At 42.1% G+C, this 18783-nt stretch overlaps 1 protein-coding gene across 8 annotated transcripts in view; it reads left to right on the top strand.

Annotated features, from left to right (window-relative positions):
* DCLRE1C (DNA cross-link repair 1C) overlaps positions 1 to 18783 on the top strand; it is a 129983-nt gene that overhangs the window by 104599 nt on the left and 6601 nt on the right. For 5 of the 8 annotated variants that reach the window (XM_007196432.2, XM_007196431.2, XM_007196430.2 and 2 more), the window contains 8 exons: positions 3722 to 3781; positions 5825 to 5880; positions 6424 to 6525; positions 6951 to 7023; positions 7169 to 7309; positions 11757 to 11858; positions 15346 to 15482; positions 16013 to 16067. In XM_007196432.2, the coding sequence (XP_007196494.2) occupies positions 3722 to 3781; positions 5825 to 5880; positions 6424 to 6525; positions 6951 to 7023; positions 7169 to 7309; positions 11757 to 11858; positions 15346 to 15482; positions 16013 to 16067 (726 nt within the window). The remainder of the gene's footprint in view (positions 1 to 3721; positions 3782 to 5824; positions 5881 to 6423; positions 6526 to 6950; positions 7024 to 7168; positions 7310 to 11756; positions 11859 to 15345; positions 15483 to 16012; positions 16068 to 18783) is intronic. The other 3 variants (XM_007196434.3, XM_057543759.1, XM_057543758.1) reach the window with 1 other exon arrangement.

Consider the following 18783-nt stretch of genomic DNA (forward strand, 5'->3'; position numbering starts at 1 on the left):
TTCTTCTTTTCAAGTGGGAAATATTTTTTGAGGTGTATTGAACAAAGCATCGGCATTATTCAAAGCCTGCTTCCCCCACGCTATATTTACCCACAGTGATTACAGTGTTGCTGTTTAGCCTTTGTAATTCATTAGTTTGGAAGAGGTTGACATTTTATCATTGCTGATTTTTCTTTCTTGTCCCTCAACATGTTGACCTAGATTCTTAGTTTTGTCTAATCTCGCAGACTGTCTTGCTGAGTTACATTTTATTACTTTAAAGTATAAAACATTCATTAACATAATTGATAAATCCTTTTATTTAGATCATGGGATAGATTAGGAAAAATAAACAAAATTTATGGGTTATAATAAGAAAGGGATAACAATCAGAATAAAAATAGAATGGATAATTTTGAATCTGGCAGAATAAAATGGATCTATCCAACAGAAGGTAAAGGGGAGAAAAGAGCATGGCACATTGAAAATGCGAAGATGGTGGCAAAAGTTCTATTATAACAGTAATTGCTATAAATATGAGTGGATTTACTTCAACCCTGGATCAAAAGACAAATTCTTGGTTTAGGCTGAAAAAAAAAAAATGATCCCCCAGTCTTGGTCTACAAGAGACATAAATCACTCTAAAGGAAAAATGCAGGTTGAAGGGGAAAAAATAAAAAGGAAAAAATATAATGAACAATTAGAAGCTAAACATGCCAGAGTGGCAACTTTTATATCATACAGAGATTGAAGGCAAAAAAAAATCATAAGTTTCAAAGAAGGTGTTATTTACTATTAAGAGGAACAAGCTTTTAATAGTATCAAGAAGATATGAACATAAATGCAATTGACAAAGTAGAGTCAAACTGGATAGAGTAGCACCTGATCACCCAGTGCTTGATCAGGGAAAGAAGCACGAGGAGTAGATAGAATTAGGGTTTGTGATATGAATTAAACCGTCAGTAATTGGGGGTGCCGGCAGAGAAGTCTGAACAAGCATCACCAAGAGTGTTTGATGTCTGATGGCTGGCAGCTTTCAGCTCCCACCTCCACTTGCCCCACATCTGGGCAAACTGATAAAAAAAAAAAAAAGCCTGCCCCTTCCTTGGCACCTACATGGAATTCAAACATGCAAGCCCAGGGCCACCCCGTAACCACGATAAAAACCAGGGCCACCTGCTCCCATTTTCTCAGGTCACACAGACCACTTCCTCCCAGCCTGGTTTCTACCCTCCTCTCCCCAGAAAGTCCCACAGCGAACATACCGCAGTGTTTTCACACTCTCTCGGTTCACGTGTGGCATCTTCAGTCTTTGCCTCTGATCTGTCAGTTGGGGTGGGATCCCTCTGCAGAGGGACACAACAGCAAGGCTGTGACCTTGGCCTTGGTATTAGGCCTGAAGTTACTGTGGGTCAATCTGGCCAGCAGTCAGGAAGGAAAGCTGAAAAAGAAGGAGAGAAGAGCAGAGACAGGCTGGAGTCCACAGGGACAAATGGGGGCCCATGTCTGCCTCCCACTCCTCCCAGCCTTGGTAACACGGCCATCCCCTTGGTCACTGAGTTCCACACACATGGCCCAGGGCTCCGAGAAGCTCGGGAAGATACCCAACAGAAGACGGAGCTGCCGCCGTACTGCCCGTGTCAGTGAGGTAAGCCAGCAGATCAGCAGCGTGCCCACGCTGCTATAACTTCTGGTGCCTTTCGGAGCATTGACAAATGGCTGCTGGTTCACTCCTGCCTTCCAAATCTCACACAGGTGTTTCTTGTGGCCACTGCTAACCTGGAAGTGTATGTGGAAGGGGCTTGTAGGATAATTCCAGCTCAGCTGAGTGGGTGTAGTTCAAGGCCACCTCATAATCTAAGGGAGACAGGGGCACCTCAACAGTGGTAGCTGGAGAGCTTAGCAGACCACTCTCAGAAGCTGAAAAATGAAGGAGACGGGAAGTAAGTGAATATACAGAAGATTTAAATGGCATAATTAGTACACGTGAACCAATCGAAACACAGAGCTTTAAACCGAACAGAGAAAAGATCTTTGGGTAAACTTGGAACGTTTACCAAAGCTGAGCATGTACTACGTCACTAAAGAAGTTTCAAGAAATCCTAGTGATCTGTTCTTTTACCATAATACAATGATGTCGGAAATCAGAAATACAAGGAGAGTTAAAATCATCCCGTACATATGGGAGCTAAATGCATACCACAAGCAACTCTAGGTTAAAGAAGAAATTGTAAAGAAAAACATACAATACTTAGGACTGATGGACAATGAAAGTGTGACATGTCAAAGTGTGTGGAGCACAGCTAAGTTAGTACTTGAAGGGAAATTGTGAGCATTAAATGCATTTCTTAGAAAACAGACTGGAGCTAAATGGAATAAGTCTTTGACTCAAGAAGAATGAAAAGGAGCAACAAAGCAAACCTAAGGATATGTGAAAGAAGAAAATAATAGAGAGAAAAGGACAGGTTAGTGATATAGAGACTACCACAGAAAATAAAAGGGAAGATTAACAAAAGTCAAAGCTGGTTTCTAGAGAAATAGAGATAAATTTAGGGACTTCCTGGTGGTCCAGCAGTTAAGACTCCGTGCTTCCAATGCAGGGGATGTGGGTTTGATTTCTGGTTGGGGAACTAAGATCCCACATGCCGCACAGTTTGGCCAAAGCAAACAAACAAAAAAAACCAAAACGAAATAGAGATAAATCTTGCCAAGATCGATTAAAAAAACAAAGATGCATATAAAAATACAGAATGATAAAAAGGAAAATAGCTATTAATAATAGCAATGCCTTGTTTTGAAAATTAATATGATAGTATGTTCAATAATTTAGACACAGTGGATAAATACTGGAAAAGTAGGAAAATACCAAATTGAGGCAAGAAAAGTAGACCACTTGAATAAAGAAGTAGGCATCACAGACATTAAAACAGTTTTCAAAGATCTCTTCTTCAAAAAAGCCCCACACCCAGATGGTTTTATAGGTGCATTTTGCCAAATGTTCAAAGAACAAATAATCCCTATTGTAGGAGAGACTGAAAAGATAAGCTGCTCAACCTCACTGGCAAAATGGATAATGATAGTAAATGGGGAACAAGAGGCCATTTCACATGTGAATGTCCTAATTAAGGTCATAGCTGACTGAATCTCACAGTATTAAAAAGTAGTGTATCATGAATACAGTGTGTTTATTCCAGAAATGCAAGGATATTTTCACACCTGAATCTCAGTCACTGTAAATTTTATGACATCAGTGGGCTAAAAAGGTGGGAAATTATGTTTATTCATCAGCTACTTACTGAATGCCTCTCTGTGCTCCTTGCTGTTTTAGTAAAATGTGCACGTACACTCCGACCTTTTCATAGCAGCTCAAATCTGTGAATTAGGCCAACATGCCATGGACTGATGGCAGACTGTGTTCTGCAGCAGAAAACCTAAACACATAGGATATGTGGGGAGGTGAAGGGAGGAAAATTGAATTCATAGATGTAGAATCTCTGCGTCTGAGGATGTGTAAGTTTGTAAGGCATCCAATCCATATTGCCACATCAACCTCAGGAAAGGTATTGTATTAGCTTTAACATGTTTATCATGTTTTGGTGAAATCAGAAATTGTTCCACAGAGACTCTGTAACGTCTCTTAGTTCCCTTTCTGTGTTTGAGATGGCAAAGGCATGTAAAGCCATGAAAAACCATGAAAATGTATAATACAATGTATACATGACCTCTTATTTTATTTTAATAGATATCCATTGAAATTGAAACTCCTACCCAGATATCTTTAGTCGATGAAGCATCAGGCGAGGTAACTAAATATTAAATACTGTGTTTTTAAAAATTATTATTATACTCAGCATTAAATGATTGTTTATCTTTCTCCTTGATTTGATTGCTCATGTAACCAGAAATAAAATTTATAGTAAATGAGTGAGTTTGTAGGGAAAAAAAATTTGTGATGTATTTATTTTCTACATCTGAAGGACTGGACCATGTCAGAACTGCTTCTATTTAGTATCACATGCTAACTATAGGAGCTCGATAGTAATGATATTACCATACAGTGTGATTGTCACATTTATTAAGTTTATTATAATGGTCAAGATATAAAACTGTGCTTAATGTTTTTGCAGCAACTTTATGTATATTATGATTTTTTTTCTGAATCATTTTCGTATTCAAGAAAAATACGTTGTCCAAGTGGATCCAATTTATTTTTTTGTCCTTAAATTTAGAGGCAGATACTTTTGTGTTGTGCATTTATCTTTTTTAATAGTAAGTAGGAGTACCAACCCACCTTTTCTGTATTTATTTATTTTTATCTCAAATTATACCTAGGGCTAGGCGGTGTTTTCCTATCTTATGGCAAATCTCGTTAATATTTGTTCCGTAGCCCGATTAGAACCTGCTCTGTGGACACGTTTAACTCTGAAGGGTGTCCTTGGTGGTGTGACTGTGATGGGACAGGGGCCGACCTTTCACATGTCCTCCCTGGAGGAGATCAGGCATTGGAGTACTTCTAGACTTACTGTCCTGAGGGAGGGGAAAGGGATGGCCTGAACCTTCCTAAATGCCATCCTGAGCTCGGTTAGCTGACACTTTTGGGGACATGCTGTCAGTGCCCCGTGGCCTGTAATGTGTGTTGGTGAAACGCTTTCTCAGAATCGGGCACCGGGCAGCAGGTGGCTCTTGGTGAGCTGAGTCCAGCCGCCCCACTCTGGTCCTTTCCATTTCTCCTCTCCCACTGCGACTTGTGTGTCTCCAGCTCCAACCAGCGAGAAAGCCCCTTCTAAAGGGCCTTGGGAACGAACGACGTCAGACATCCAGGGGGAGTTACCATGGTCGAGTGGAGAGCCGACGCAGCCAGAGCTCTGCCCCACCACGTACTGAGCCCCGAGAGGCTGTAGTGCCCATCAGGCTCCGCCTAACGGGACAGTACAGCGTGCTGCAGGGTGACTTGGGACCAGGCTGCATCAGACTTTTTTTTTTTTTTTTTAACTGTCCGTGCGGCTTGCAGGAACCTAGTTCCCTGACCAGGGATCGAACCCGTGCTCCCTGCAGTGGAAGCGTGGAGTTCTAACCACTTGACTGCCAGAGAATTCCTTTTTTTTTTTTTTTTAAACAACAGCTTTATTGAGACATAATTCACATACCGTACCATTCATCCCACTTAAAGTACACTATTCAATGGCTTTTAGTGTATTCACAGAGTTGTGTATCCATTGCCACAATCAATTTCAGAATATTTTCATCGCCCAGAAAGAAACACGGGACCCTGTTTCTCCCTCCCCCCAGCTCCTGGCCACTACTAGTCTAGTGTAAGTCTCTATGGATTTGCCCATTCTGGACATTGTATTTAAATGGACTCATACAGTATGTGGTCTTTCGTGACTTCTTTCACTTTGCATAATGCTTTCAATGTTTATCCATGGTGTAGGATGTATCAGTTCTTCATTTCTTTTTTTGGCCAAAGAATATTCCATTGTATGGATAGACCATATTTTGCTGCTTCAATCATCAGCCAGTAGACATTTTGGCTGCTTCTACTCTGGCTAGTATGAATAATGCTGCGGTGAACATTCACGTTTTGTGTGGACCTAAGTTTTCGCGTCTCTCACATGTATACCCAAGAGTGGAATTGCTGTGTCACATTGTAACTCTACGTTTAACCATTTGTTTGTGGATGAGGATTCCACTTGTTTCCAGGGTTTGGAGAGTGGGGAAATGAGGAGAAAGGCACACCACGTTCTTGGGAAGTAGTTGCGTGTGTTGTATTCAGGAGGGCTTTGTTTAGCTGGGTCCTAATGATAACTTCTATGATTATTATTTTCTTCTTTTATTTTCTTTTTAGAAGGAAGAGATTGTTGTGACTCTCTTACCAGCTGGTCATTGCCCAGGATCAGTTATGTAAGGGGGCTCATCTATTTTGCCCATTTATTTTGTGTAGATATGTATTATATTTGTAGAAATAAACTTGTAGGGTCTAGAAAATAACCTGTACAGGGAGGTTGGAGTCTTATGATGGCAATTCCTGTAATCTTTGCTTCCAAATTGAACCTGGGGGACTGAGGTGCCGGTCACGTTCGAAACGTGGCTTTCTTACAATGGAAGTCTTCAGCAGCAGTCTTTCCACGGGCTTTGCATTTTCCCATCACATGGATTTTTCTCTCCATGAGCAGGGGTGATCTCAGTAGATAGTGGAAGGTGCTGATGTATTTCAGAGGACATCTCTTGCAAACTCAGCGATATCTCCATCATGTTATTATTTTCCTCCTTTGGGAAGAGGTGCAGCTGAGTGCCTGGTGTGGTTTAGTGCTGTGGAAGTTCCATGATCACCTTATCATAGTGGCTGTGCTTGGCAGGCAACGTGGGCTGTGGATTTAGTATATATTTGCTGTATTAGGAGTTTGCATGAGACTTAGCAGTCACCGCGGTCTGTACCCTTTTCAGGTTTTTGTTTCAGGGCAACAATGGGACTGTCTTGTACACGGGAGACTTCAGATTGGCGAAAGGAGAAGCTGCCAGAGTGGAACCCCTGCACTCCGGGGGCAGGTACTGGGCTTTGTGTGATTCCTGAATGTTAAGGCTGCACTGTTCTCAAGGTTTTATTGTTCTCCCCCCACCCCACCCCCAAATATGAGCCTTTGTTTCTATTAGAAGTCTAACTTGATTATAATAACATTTGTAACAGGAAAGCAAACTTTTCCTCTTGAAATGAGGTAATGGTAACATTCCGTGTGTTGACCGGGGTAGTAGCTACGTGAATTGGTCAAAATTCACTGAACCGCATATGTAAAATCTGTGTTATTTTGTTATATGGAAATCATTTCCTGACAAAGTTGATAATAAAAAAAAATTCCAAATGGAACATCCATTTGGATGTCTAGATTTTCTGTCTCTAACGAAGAGTTTAGATTTTATCCATATTTTATTTCCCATGAGGTGAGTCACACCCCTTGTTTCATTTTTGTTTTCAGAGTGAAAGACATCCAGAGTGTGTACTTAGACACGACTTTCTGCCATCCGAAATATTACCAAATTCCTAGTCGGGTACGTCTCCCTGGAGCATGGCCCGCATTTCTTAGAGGGAAGTTTGTGGGATAACAGATCGCATGGTAATTGTCCCCATTTGCGTGAATATCTGGGAATCCTGAGAACGGAACAACGTTAACTGCCTTTGAACCTTCCCGCCCAGGAGGAGTGTCTGCGTGGGATCCTGGAGCTGGTTCGCAGCTGGATCACGCGGAGCCCGTACCACGTGGTGTGGCTGAGCTGCAAGGCTGCCTACGGGTACGAGTATCTCTTCACCAACCTCAGCGAGGAGTTCGGAGTCCAGGTGCCTGACGGCTCTCTCTTTCCTCTTGGTCCTTTCCATCCTCCCAACTCTGCCTTTCCCCTCCTTCCCCATTTTCCCCCAAAGTCCCCCCAGACTGGAAACCGTGACAGACGGACGCAGCCTTTGTCATCTTTTGTTTATTCGCTTCCTCTTGGGAGGAGTTGACAGTGGGAAGAGCCCTTTGGTGAAAAGTCCCCTAAAGGAAGTATTTTTTCAAAACTGTGGGTCATGAAATAAATTCAGTGTTTGTGACCAGCAATGAGAATACACTTGAACTAGGAAATATCTGAGTGTATTGCTTACAGTCAGAATAAACATTGTCTTGTGAAAATTTATGTGGGGAATCAGACACGTACATATCTAGATCTTCCTCGACTTAACCACAGGGCTACGGCCCAATAAATCCATCGTAAGTTGAAAATCTCATTGAGTCAAAAATGTATTTAAGGGGCTTCCCTGGTGGTGCAGTGGTTGAGAGTCTGCCTGCCAATGCAGGGGACGCGGGTTCGAGCCCTGGTCTGGGAAGATCCCACATGCCGCGGAGCAACTGGGCCCGTGAGCCACAGCTACTGAGCCTGCGCGTCTGGAGCCTGTGCTCCGCGACAAGAGAGGCCGCAATAGTGAGAGGTCCGCGCACCGCGATGAAGAGTGGCCCCTGCTCGCCGCAACTAGAGAAAGCCCTCGCACAGAAACGAAGACCCAACACAGCCAAAAATAAATAAATAAATTAATTAATTAATTTAAAAAAATGTATTTAAATACCCCTGACCCACTGAACATCATAGCTTAGCCTCAGCTACCTTAAACCTGCTCAGACTTGCGGACACAGGGAGGGGGAAGGGTAAGCTCGGACGAAGTGAGAGAGTGGCACGGACCTATATACACTACCAAATGTAAAATAGATAGCTAGTGGGAAGCAGCCGCATAGCACAGGGAGATCACCTTGGTGCTTTGTGACCACCTAGAGGGGTGGGATAGGGAGGGTGGGAGGGAGATGCAAGAGGGAGGGCATATGGGGATGTATACATAGAGCTGATTCACTTTGTTGTACAGCAGAAACTAACACGACATTGTAAAACAATTATACGCCAATAAAGATGTAAAAAAAAAAAAGTGCTCACAACACTTAGATTAGCCTACAGTTGGGCAAAATCATGTAACGCAAAGCCTATCTTACAATAAAGTGTGGAGTGTCTCGTGTAATTTATTGAGTGCTGTAGTGAAAGTGAAAACCAGAATGGTTATCTGGGTCCAGAACGGTGGTCGGTGTGTGGACGGTGGCCGTTCACCCGTGCGATCGCGTGGCTCACTGGGGCGGCAGCTTGCTGCGGTGCTGACCAGCATCACGAGAGAGGATCGTACCGCCAGCTCAGGAAAAGATCGTACCTCAAAATCCGAAGTCCGTTTTCTACTGGATGCATATTGGTTTCTCACCATCGCAAAGTTAAGTAATCCTGGGTCGAGCATCCCAAGTTGGGACTGTCTGTACATACATGCTACGTATGCATCCTCGGTTGCTGTGGAAACATGTTTCTTACTGAGGGTCATGGTCAGATGTGTGTGAAGAACACCGTCGTGGGGCACTGAGCCCCCTCCCCGTGGAGGACTCACATCAGGTCAGGCTGGGAGCCAGTGTTCACCCGTCCCTTCCAGCCTTCGGTGCTGGCCTCTCGGGACCCCGGGCGGCCGGGTGAGCAGGCCAAGTGCTTCCTGCAGCGCCCACATCCTGTGAGAGGAGATGGAGTTTTGGTGGCGACTCCGAACAAAACGAAACGCTGGAACGAGTCGGAAATTTAAATTCTACTTCATTCGTCAACTTTTACTGTCGATCCCCCAGCTAACAGACTTGTGCTAAGGACTTAACACTTATATACAACGTAATTTAGTAAAACTGAAAATATTTAGTGCTTCTGCGTTTGCAATTTAAAAAATTCCTCCCTCCCTCCCTCCCTAAGCCCTAACTTCCTAAGCCCTTCTTTCCTTAATTTCTTCCTTAAGTTTTTGTGTCCAAATGTTTTTGGTGTAAAGCTGCCAATTCTCCATTTTGGGAAGGACTTGCTTTCATTCTGAGATTGTCGTTCTTATATTTTTTGGTGTTCAGATGGTCCTTTAAATTAAAATCACAGTGATAATAGGTTGTATGTGTGCACACACACTTGCACACATTTTACTATTTGCTTTTTTTTTTTTCTCACGTCCTCTCTTGGCAAAATATAAAGGTAGCAACCACTTACCAGTCCCAAATTTGTTTTGTGAATTTTAGTGGTGTGTGAAATCGAAATGACTGGAAGGTCCTCCAGCTCTGAGGCCTCGTAGGGAGAAACCCTGGGCTGAGAAGGGGTCCGGGGATGGAGGGGGGGGGAAGAGAAAGCAGGCCTTAGGAAGGTGACCCCGGAGTCACCCCGGAGTGAGGCCTCTTTCAAGTCTCTTAATCCCTCTGTAGGGGTCAGAAACAATTCTAGAGAAGGAATCTTAAAAGGGAGAACAGTGAGGATTTTTAATTTAAAAAAATTTATTTATTTATTTATGGCCATGCCGGGCGGCCTGCGGGATCTTTGCTCCCCGATCAGGGATCAAACCTGTGCCCCCTTGCAGTGGAAGCGTGGAGTCTTAACCACTGGACCGCCAGGGAAGCCCCTGGTGAGGTTTTTTGATAGAGGGACCTGAGAGATGATTTATGGCAACCTTTTCAAGCATCTTCATTTTTGTGAGGATGAAAGTTTCTCCCTGTTTCTCTGTACATCTCAGAATTTACCTCTTTGATCTCCTTCTTAGGCCAGAAAAGTCAATTCCTTGTTACTTCTTGTTAGTCATTAGTAAACAGGTAGTGAGAGGAATAAGGATAAGCCACAGGATATCACAGGTTAAGTAAGAAGTCATGCTCGGGTTCTTTTTTTTTTTTTTTTAATTTATTTAATTTATTTATTTTTGGCTGTGTTGGGTCTTTGTTGCTGCGTGCGGGCTTTCTCTAGTTGCGGCGAGCAGGGGCTACTCTTTGTTGCGGTGCACAGGCTTCTCATTGCGGTGGTTTCTCTTGTTGCAGAGCACAGGCTCTAGGCACGTGGGCTTCAGTAGTTGCAGCATGCAGCCTCAGTAGTTGTGGCGCACAGGCCCAGCTGCTCCGCGGCACGTGGGATCTTCCTGGACCAGGGCTCGAACCTGTGTCCCCTGCATTGGCAGGCGGATTCTTAACCACTGCGCCACCCGGGAAGTCCCATGCTCGGGTTCTTTCTATACCTGTCTTGGTATTAATTACCACAGCGCTTTAACATTATTCTAAACTGTTTTGTTATTCAGACTTCAAAATGAGAATACTTTTTTGGGGAATGCTATTTCATTATCCTTGTATTGATTTAGGTACTTGCTGTTTACTCAAAACTACCCAGAAAAGAAGATTTAAGTAAAACCGACATGTTTGCCTTAACAATTTAAAACGTATTTGCTTTAAAATTCTAAAGGTGGCCGAGGTTTGTTTTGTTTTGCTTTTTTGCATCTGCCCTCCTCCTTTTCATCCAATAAAGAGGTGTGTGGAAAGGGAGGATCTGGGTCTCCACTTCCTTGTCCCACTGGCCTCCCTCTCCCCCAGCTGCCCGTATGCAGCACGTTGTGTGTGTCTTCATGAGCAAGTGATTCCTTTTTTTTAGTATTTTATTTTATTTTATTTTATTTATTTTTTGGCTGTGCCTCATGGCTTGCGGGATCTTAGTTCCCTGACCAGGGATCGAACCCGGGCCCCGGCAGTGAAAGTGCCAAGTCCTAACCACTGGACCGCCAGGGAGTTCCATGAGCAAGTGATTCTTTTTTTTTTTTTTTAATTTATTTATTTATTTATTTTTGGCTGTGTTGTGTCTTCGTTTCTGTGTGAGGGCTTTCTCTAGTTGTGGCAAGCGGGGGCCACTCTTCATCGCAGTGCGTGGGCCTCTCACCATCGCGGCCTCTCCCGTTGGGAGCACAGGCTCCAGACGCGCAGGCTCAGCAGTTGTGGCTCACGGGCCTAGTTGCTCCGCAGCATGTGGGATCTTCCCAGACCAGGGCTCGAACCCGTGTCCCCTGCATTGGCAGGCAGACTCTCAACCACTGCGCCAGCAGGGAAGCCCAGCAAGTGATTCTTGATTGTTCACTGCAGTACACCCCATATTTAGAATAAAGCTCAACATAGAGCAGGTGCACAATAAATATGAATCGAATGACTCTTGATGGATTGATCCAATGAAATCCACCAGCCGAGTCGCCAGACTTTTCATTACCACCCACAACGGGTGGTAACGCCGACTGCTGGGAATGGGATCTCAGCGTCCTGTGTTGAAAGAGCTGAAAACTAGGCTTTGAGGAAGAAGAAAGACTTAGTTTTAACTGGATGATTTGCCTTTGCCTAATTACCCTTGAACACTTTACTTACAGGAAATACAATTCCAATAATGTGCTTTATTTGTGTTGTTTTCCTCAGGTGCACGTGGATAAACTAGACATGTTTCGAAACATGCCTGACATCCTTCATCATCTCACAACAGACCGTGACACTCAGATCCATGCGTGTCGGCATCCAAAGGTATGTGGTGAAGTGTTTCTCTAATTGTTTGTGTGATCCATGAAAAACAGAATTTTTGGTCCAGAAGGAACCTCAGAAATTCCATTTTGTTGGCTCTTCAATTTACAACTGGAAAAACCAAGGCTGAGATCTTGTTAGTAGGTCAAGGTCATGCAACTACACATCACTGTATTCCATTACTGTAAACTTCCTAATTAGGAAACAGACACAGATATTCAATGCTTTTAATTTTTAATGAAATATATTTATACAATTGATATGTGTTTATTTGTAATGACTTATGTAATGAACAGTTAATTTGTAAGGAAATTAGTAATATGTTAGAGCTTATAATTTAAGAAAACAATCACAACCGTTGTGATTTACTTTTTTTTAAAGTAAATTTATTTATTTATTTTTGGCTGCATTGGGTCTTCGTTGCTGTGTGGGCTTTCTCTAGTTGCGGCGAGAGGGGGCTACTCTTCCTTGAGGGGCGCGGGCTTCTCATTGCAGCGGCTTCTCTTGTTGCGGAGCACAGGCTCTAGGCGCGCGGGCTTCAGTAGTTGTGGCGCACGGGCTCAGTAGTTGTGGTTCATGGGCTTAGTTGCTCCGCGGCATGTGGGATCTTCCCGGACCAGGGCTTGAACCTGTGTCCCCTGCATTGGCAGGCGGATTCTTAACCACTGTGCCACCAGGAAAGCCCTTGATTTACTTCTGAGACTCATGACATGTGCGCATTTATAAACTTTATTTTTCTTCTCCTCATTTGAGATAAATATCTAGATATAACTTCGCTTTGAATTTTGAAATAGTTACGTGTATTGCTGGTCCAATTTCAAATGAATGTTTTTAGTGTCTTTGACACTCACTGGTAATTGGTTTTCTGATGCCACCATAGAACTCCCTTCTCTTATTAACTGCCAGGTGTTAAATTTTAAATTGGCCTTTAACATTTCCATTTTAATTTATATTGTCATTCAGTGTCACTGCTACTAATTAGTGATCTTCAAATGTAGGGGTATTTGTGATCCTAATTGTTCTCTAAATCTTTAATCTTAGCATTCATATGCTGAGTAATTTTTATTTTAGTAAACAGTGCATTTATACATTTAGATAATCATTGTAACAGTAATATTAGGGCTTCCCTGGTGGCGCAGTGTTAACAGTAATATTAGGGCTTCCCTGGTGGCGCAGTGGTTGGGAATCCGCCTGCCAATGCAGGGGACACGGGTTCGAGCCCTGGTCTGGGAAGATCCCACATGCCGTGGAGCACTTAAGCCCGTGCACCACAACTACTGAGCCTGCACTCTAGAGCCCGCAAGCCACAACTACTGAGCCCATGTGCCCCAACTATTGAGGCTTGTGCACCTAGAGCCCGTGCTCCGCAACAAGAGAAGCCACTGCAATGACAAACCTGCGCACAGCAACAAAGACCCAACACTGCCAAAAATAAAAATAAAATAAAATAAATAAAATTTTTTAAAAAACCAGTAATATTAGCTGCATCAGCCAAAATCCTAAAGTAAAGTTGCTCAGCACTAACGTAAAGCAAAATTTAACAACAACAACAAAAACCAATTTGTATCCATAGCATGGGAGATTCTATTTCAGACCACTGCAGGAGAGCTACTAGGTAAGAAATTACTTTTGATGATTGGTCAGCTGCATACTATAACTTGCATCATGAATTTATTTCATCATTCTGTTTGTATATGTATACACACACACACACACATGCAATGAATTAATGGATGGATGAAAACAGTGTAGATACAAAGTAGAAACTGTTTTGTCCTTTTTCTGTTGGACTTGTAGTCTTTGCCCCTACCATGCCCCATAAATATTTTAATTGGCAGATTTCTTTTTGCTCTGAATTTTCTCACAAACCACAAAGTAGCTTAACTCTACCCCTGTCATTTCCCACATGGCTACTCGCCTTGAAACACTACTTCTAGCAGCTTAAGGTATGTGTCTCAGGTCACATGGCCTTAAAAAGATTCAGCAGAGCAGCCTGCACAGCCCTGAAGCGCTCTCATCCACGGCCTCGTGAGAAACAGCACCGCAAGTGCTCCGATGACATTTGATTTGGATGGAGTGTTCATGATTTTGAAGGATTCCTATCTAAATGTAATGTCTTTGGGAAAATAGTCCCATTGGTTTTCAACCTTTTAAAAACACGTTTCTTTCCTCTCCAACTTTATTTTGATAGATTTTAAAGCAGTAAATTTGTTAGACTAGTACAAGGAACACCGTGTACTCTTTTATTTTAAATTGAAGTGTAGTTGATGTACAATGTTGTATGTTACAGGTGTACAATGTAGCGATTCACAGTTTTTAAAGGTTGTATTCCATTTAGAGTTACTATAAAATCCTGGCTCTATTCCCTGTGTTGTACAATATATCCTTGTAGCTCATTTTAAACCTAAGAGTTTGTACCTCTTAGTCCCCTACCCTTATTTGCCCCTCCCCCTTCCCTCTCCCCACTGGTAACCACTAGTTTATTCTCTATATCTGTGAGTTTTGTTATATTCACTAGTTTGTTGTATTTTTTAGATTCTACATATCATATCATACAGTATTTGTCTTTCTCTGTCTGACTTATTTCACTTAGCATAATACCCTACAAGTCCATCCATGTTGTTGCAGGTGGAAAAATTTTATTCCTTTTTATGGCTGAGTAGTAGTTCATTGTATATATTTTTATACACCACATCTTCCTTATCCATTCATTTGTTGATGGACACTTAAGTTGATTCCATACCTTGGCAGTTGTAAATAATGCTGCTATGAACATTGGGGTGCATGTATCTTTTCAAATTAGTGTTTTTGGGTTTTTTTCTGGATATATACTCGGGCATGGAATCGCTGAGTCATACGAACACCGCGTCTTCTTCCTCTGGCTTCTCCAGTGTGTTAACACCGTCACGTCTGCTCCCTGACGCACTCTGTGTCTGTCTGTCTGTCTCTGTGTAACTGGCACCCCACCCCCCCAATCCACTTGAGAGTCAGCGGCAGATGCCATGACACTTCGCCGTAAACAAGGACGTTCTCCTGCACGACCACAGTACAGTTCCCACACTCAGGAAGTTTAGCATTGATACGACACTACTGGCTCTGATGGAGTCCATATTCAGATTTCCCTGGTTGTCCCAATCGTGTCCTTATGGCTTGTGGAGGGAAGAGCAGGGCCTCCTGCTCTTAATAAAATCATCCAGGATTTTATTAAGAATCATCTTTTGCATTTGCTCGGGCCTCTTCAGTTTCTTTTGATGTAGATCAAGTCTCAAACCTTTTGCTTTTCTTTCATCACACTGACATATTTGAAGAGCTCAGGTCAGTTGTTTTGTGGAACATTCCTCAATTTGGACTTACCTGTTTCCTCATGTCTATATATATATATTTTTTTCATGTCTGAAAACTCATCTACATTTGTTTTTGAGACCCTGCCTACAAACAGACTTGTTGAAAATATTAAACTGTTTTACTGTATTTTTAAAATCTTTTTTAGGCAGAGGAATATTTTCAGTGGAATAAGTTACCCTGTGGCATTACCTCCAAAAATAGAATTCCACTCCACACAATCAGCATTAAGCCATCCACTATGTGGTTTGGAGAAAGAGCCAGAAAAACCAACGTCATTGTGAGGTAAGCAAGCAGTGTCTTTCGAGAGAAACCTTGCTTTGAGGTAAATCGATAGTTGAAATGCAATCTAGCCTAAGCCTAAGAAGAGGATATATTATCATTGTGGAAAATAACTTCTGAAATTTAAACTCTATTTAAACTAAAGAGATGCGGCTCTCAAAGCTGTCAGTTGGCTAATACCATTAGCCAGTATTTCCTGGGGTCTACTTGAGTTAGACAGATGAGAGGGTCAGAGACAGGGCGTCTTGCTTGGCAGGGAGTTAGGAATTGACGTTGTAGGAAGTAGAAGCTTTTGGTGGAGTAGAGGAGTCCCATGCTCATCATCATGTTTTAGCAAATTTCCTTAACGCTGGCCATTCAGAATGTCTACAAAAATTTACATTTCTGGAAAGAGTTCCCCCTTGTCCCAGGAAGAAATTCTTGATGGTAAGGTGATTTCATACTGCAGGGGCCTGAATAAGAAGACTTGATATTTAGAACTTAGCTTAGTTTTGACAAGTGACCTTTAATTTTGTGTTTTCATCTCACTTTAGGACTGGAGAGCGTTCGTACAGAGCCTGCTTTTCTTTTCACTCCTCCTACAGTGAGGTAAGAGGACCCCATATACTCCCCTTCGTGGCTTCTGCGGGCATCTCTTTTTCTACCGCTTAAGATTGGTTGTGGCTTTTCCTAAAGAAATGCAGGGAAGACATCTCAGTGGACGAGCTGTGCTACTAAGTCTAAAGGAAATTGCTATCATCACTTGTTTTCAGCCTAAACATTGAAGAAAACATATGATTAAGGTTTTCTTTCCAACTTGCTTTCTAAATGTATTTTAAATTCCCCACTTCAGTTCTGTTCATGTGTCCTAAAAAATCGTAAATCTGACTGTATAGCACTTGGAACTGTATTCAGTGTCTTGTGATGACCTATAATGGAAAAGAATCTGAAGCTGTACACCTGAAACTAACACAATATTGTAAATCAACTATAGTTTAATAAATTTAATTAAAAAGCAAACAAGCAAAACATAAAAAGCTTCCCCAAGGAAGTAATAGTTAAGAAGATAAAAGAAGATACTCCAACATTATACAACACAGGGAATATAGCCAGTATTCTATAATAACTATATGTGGAGTATGACCTTTCAAAGCTGTAAATCACTGCATTGTATACCTGTAACTTACATATAATATTGTACATCAACTATACTTCAGTAAGAAAAAAAGAAGATTGAAAAAAAAAAGAATCGTAAATCTTATTTGAAGGAGTACTGCAGATAAAATCTCATTACTGGTAGCCTTAGGGTACTGTCCAGATTCTTGGCCTCTTCCAAAATTTGACAGTACTGAAAAGCTTTAAAAAATAGTCCTGAATATTCAGCAATGAGGAAGAACAAAGGTGACTGAGGTGTAGACCCTGTCCTTAGGATCTAGTATAGTAGAATTACTCAGTTGAAGAGGGCTTAAAATGGTTTTGTTATGGTACTTTTTTTTTTTGGCTGTGCCACATGAAATGAGGGATCTTAGTTCCCCGACCAGGGATCGAACCTGTGCCCCCTGCAGTGGAAGCTCGGAGTCCTAACCACCGGACCGCCAGGGAAGTCCCCGTTATGGTACTTTTTATATAGGAAATTGACATACTAGAATGGGAACCTGACATACATAATTTATTTTCAGAATCCTCATGCATTTCCAAAGTAAATGCTAGCATCTTACAAGTGCAGGGATTCAGTAATTTCATGTATTGGAGAAAAAGCAATATAAAAGCTGGCTTTTTATGACACTTTAAGTCATACATAATTTTAGTTTTGCCCTTTCTGCACTTAACGCATTTCCCTGATAATGATTATTTTTGTATTGGGGGTACATGGATATAGCTCTGCAGTAGTGAGTATGGGCATGGTGATGATTTGAACAGGTGGATCCTTGCAGAGCTCCAGGTAGCAGCGTTCTTTTTTTTTTTTTTTTAATTTTTTATTGAAGTATGGTTGGTTTACAATGTTGTGTTAGTTTCTAGTGTACAGTAAAGTGACTCAGTTATTTATATATATAAATATATATATTTATCTACATTCTTTTTCAGATTCTTTTCCCTTATAGGTTATTACAAAATATTGAATATAGTTCCCTGTGCCTTACAGTAGGTCCTTGTTGTTTATCTATTTTATATATAGTAGTGTGTATTTGTTAATCCCAAACTCCTAACTTATCCCTCCCCTGCCCCCTTTCCCCTTTGGTAAACGTAAGTTTGTTTTCTATGTCTGTAAATAAGTTCATTTGTATCACTTTTTAGATTTCACATATAAGTGATATAATACTTGCCTTTCTCTGACTTTTCACTTAGTCTGATAATCTCTAGGTCCACCCATGTTGCTGCAAATGGCATTATTTCATTCTTTTTTATGGCTGAGTAATATTCCATTGTATATATGTGCCACATCTTCTTTATCCATTCCTCTGTCAATGGACACTTAAGTTGCTTCCATGTCTTGGCTATTGTAAATTGTGCTGCTATGAACCTTGGGGTCAGGTGGCAGCATTCTTATCAAGTCAGCCAGAAAACTGTAAATGATTATTTATTATCAAAGTATCACAATGACATCTCTGTTCAATAACTGGGCTTAGCTTCCAGGTACAAATGGATTATTTGAGAGTAGCCTGGAAGTAATTCACCTGGATGGTATAATTTAGTTAATGTTTTCTTTATCAGTTTATCCTGGCTTTTAGGTTGTCGTCAAAGCCCCTTCCTGGTGGTTTGTCCTGGGTTTGGCGTCTGGCCCAGCATCACTGTTGCTCAACCTTCCTCTTACCCCTCGGCATCCTTTTCTGTCTCAGCCACAGGGAGGGCTTCTAACTGGGGAAAACTTTTCAATCATAACTGCTCTTCTTTCTCTTCTTCAGTATAGTTAGCAGCCAAGTTGGGAAGCATAGCCTTCCTGGGATTCTAGGAAGTTATCTCCCAGTGGGGAGGCATCTCCCTGCTGCTTGGGTAGAGGGGTGGAGCTGCTGGCCTGCTTCCTCTCTTCCCTCTCTCCTCGGACGAGAGCAGTTATCCTGCCCGTGGCGGGGCTACCCTGAGCTCTGGTTACTCATCTTCTCTCACTGTGTCCGGTGAGAAGAGAGAGGCTTTCCGGAAAACTGCTTTAATTAATACGCCTATATCCTGTGTATAGAACATGCTGAACTATATTTAAAAATGTAAATAGTAGGGGGGATTCCCCAGCGGTCCAGTGGTTAGAACTCCGCGCTTCCACTGCAGGGGGCACGGGTTCCATCCCTGGGCAGGGAAGGAAGACCCTGTGCCGTGTGGCGAGACCAAAAAA

The sequence above is a fragment of the Balaenoptera acutorostrata genome, chromosome 3 (assembly GCF_949987535.1).
Source record: "Balaenoptera acutorostrata chromosome 3, mBalAcu1.1, whole genome shotgun sequence".
NCBI lineage: Eukaryota > Metazoa > Chordata > Mammalia > Artiodactyla > Balaenopteridae > Balaenoptera > Balaenoptera acutorostrata.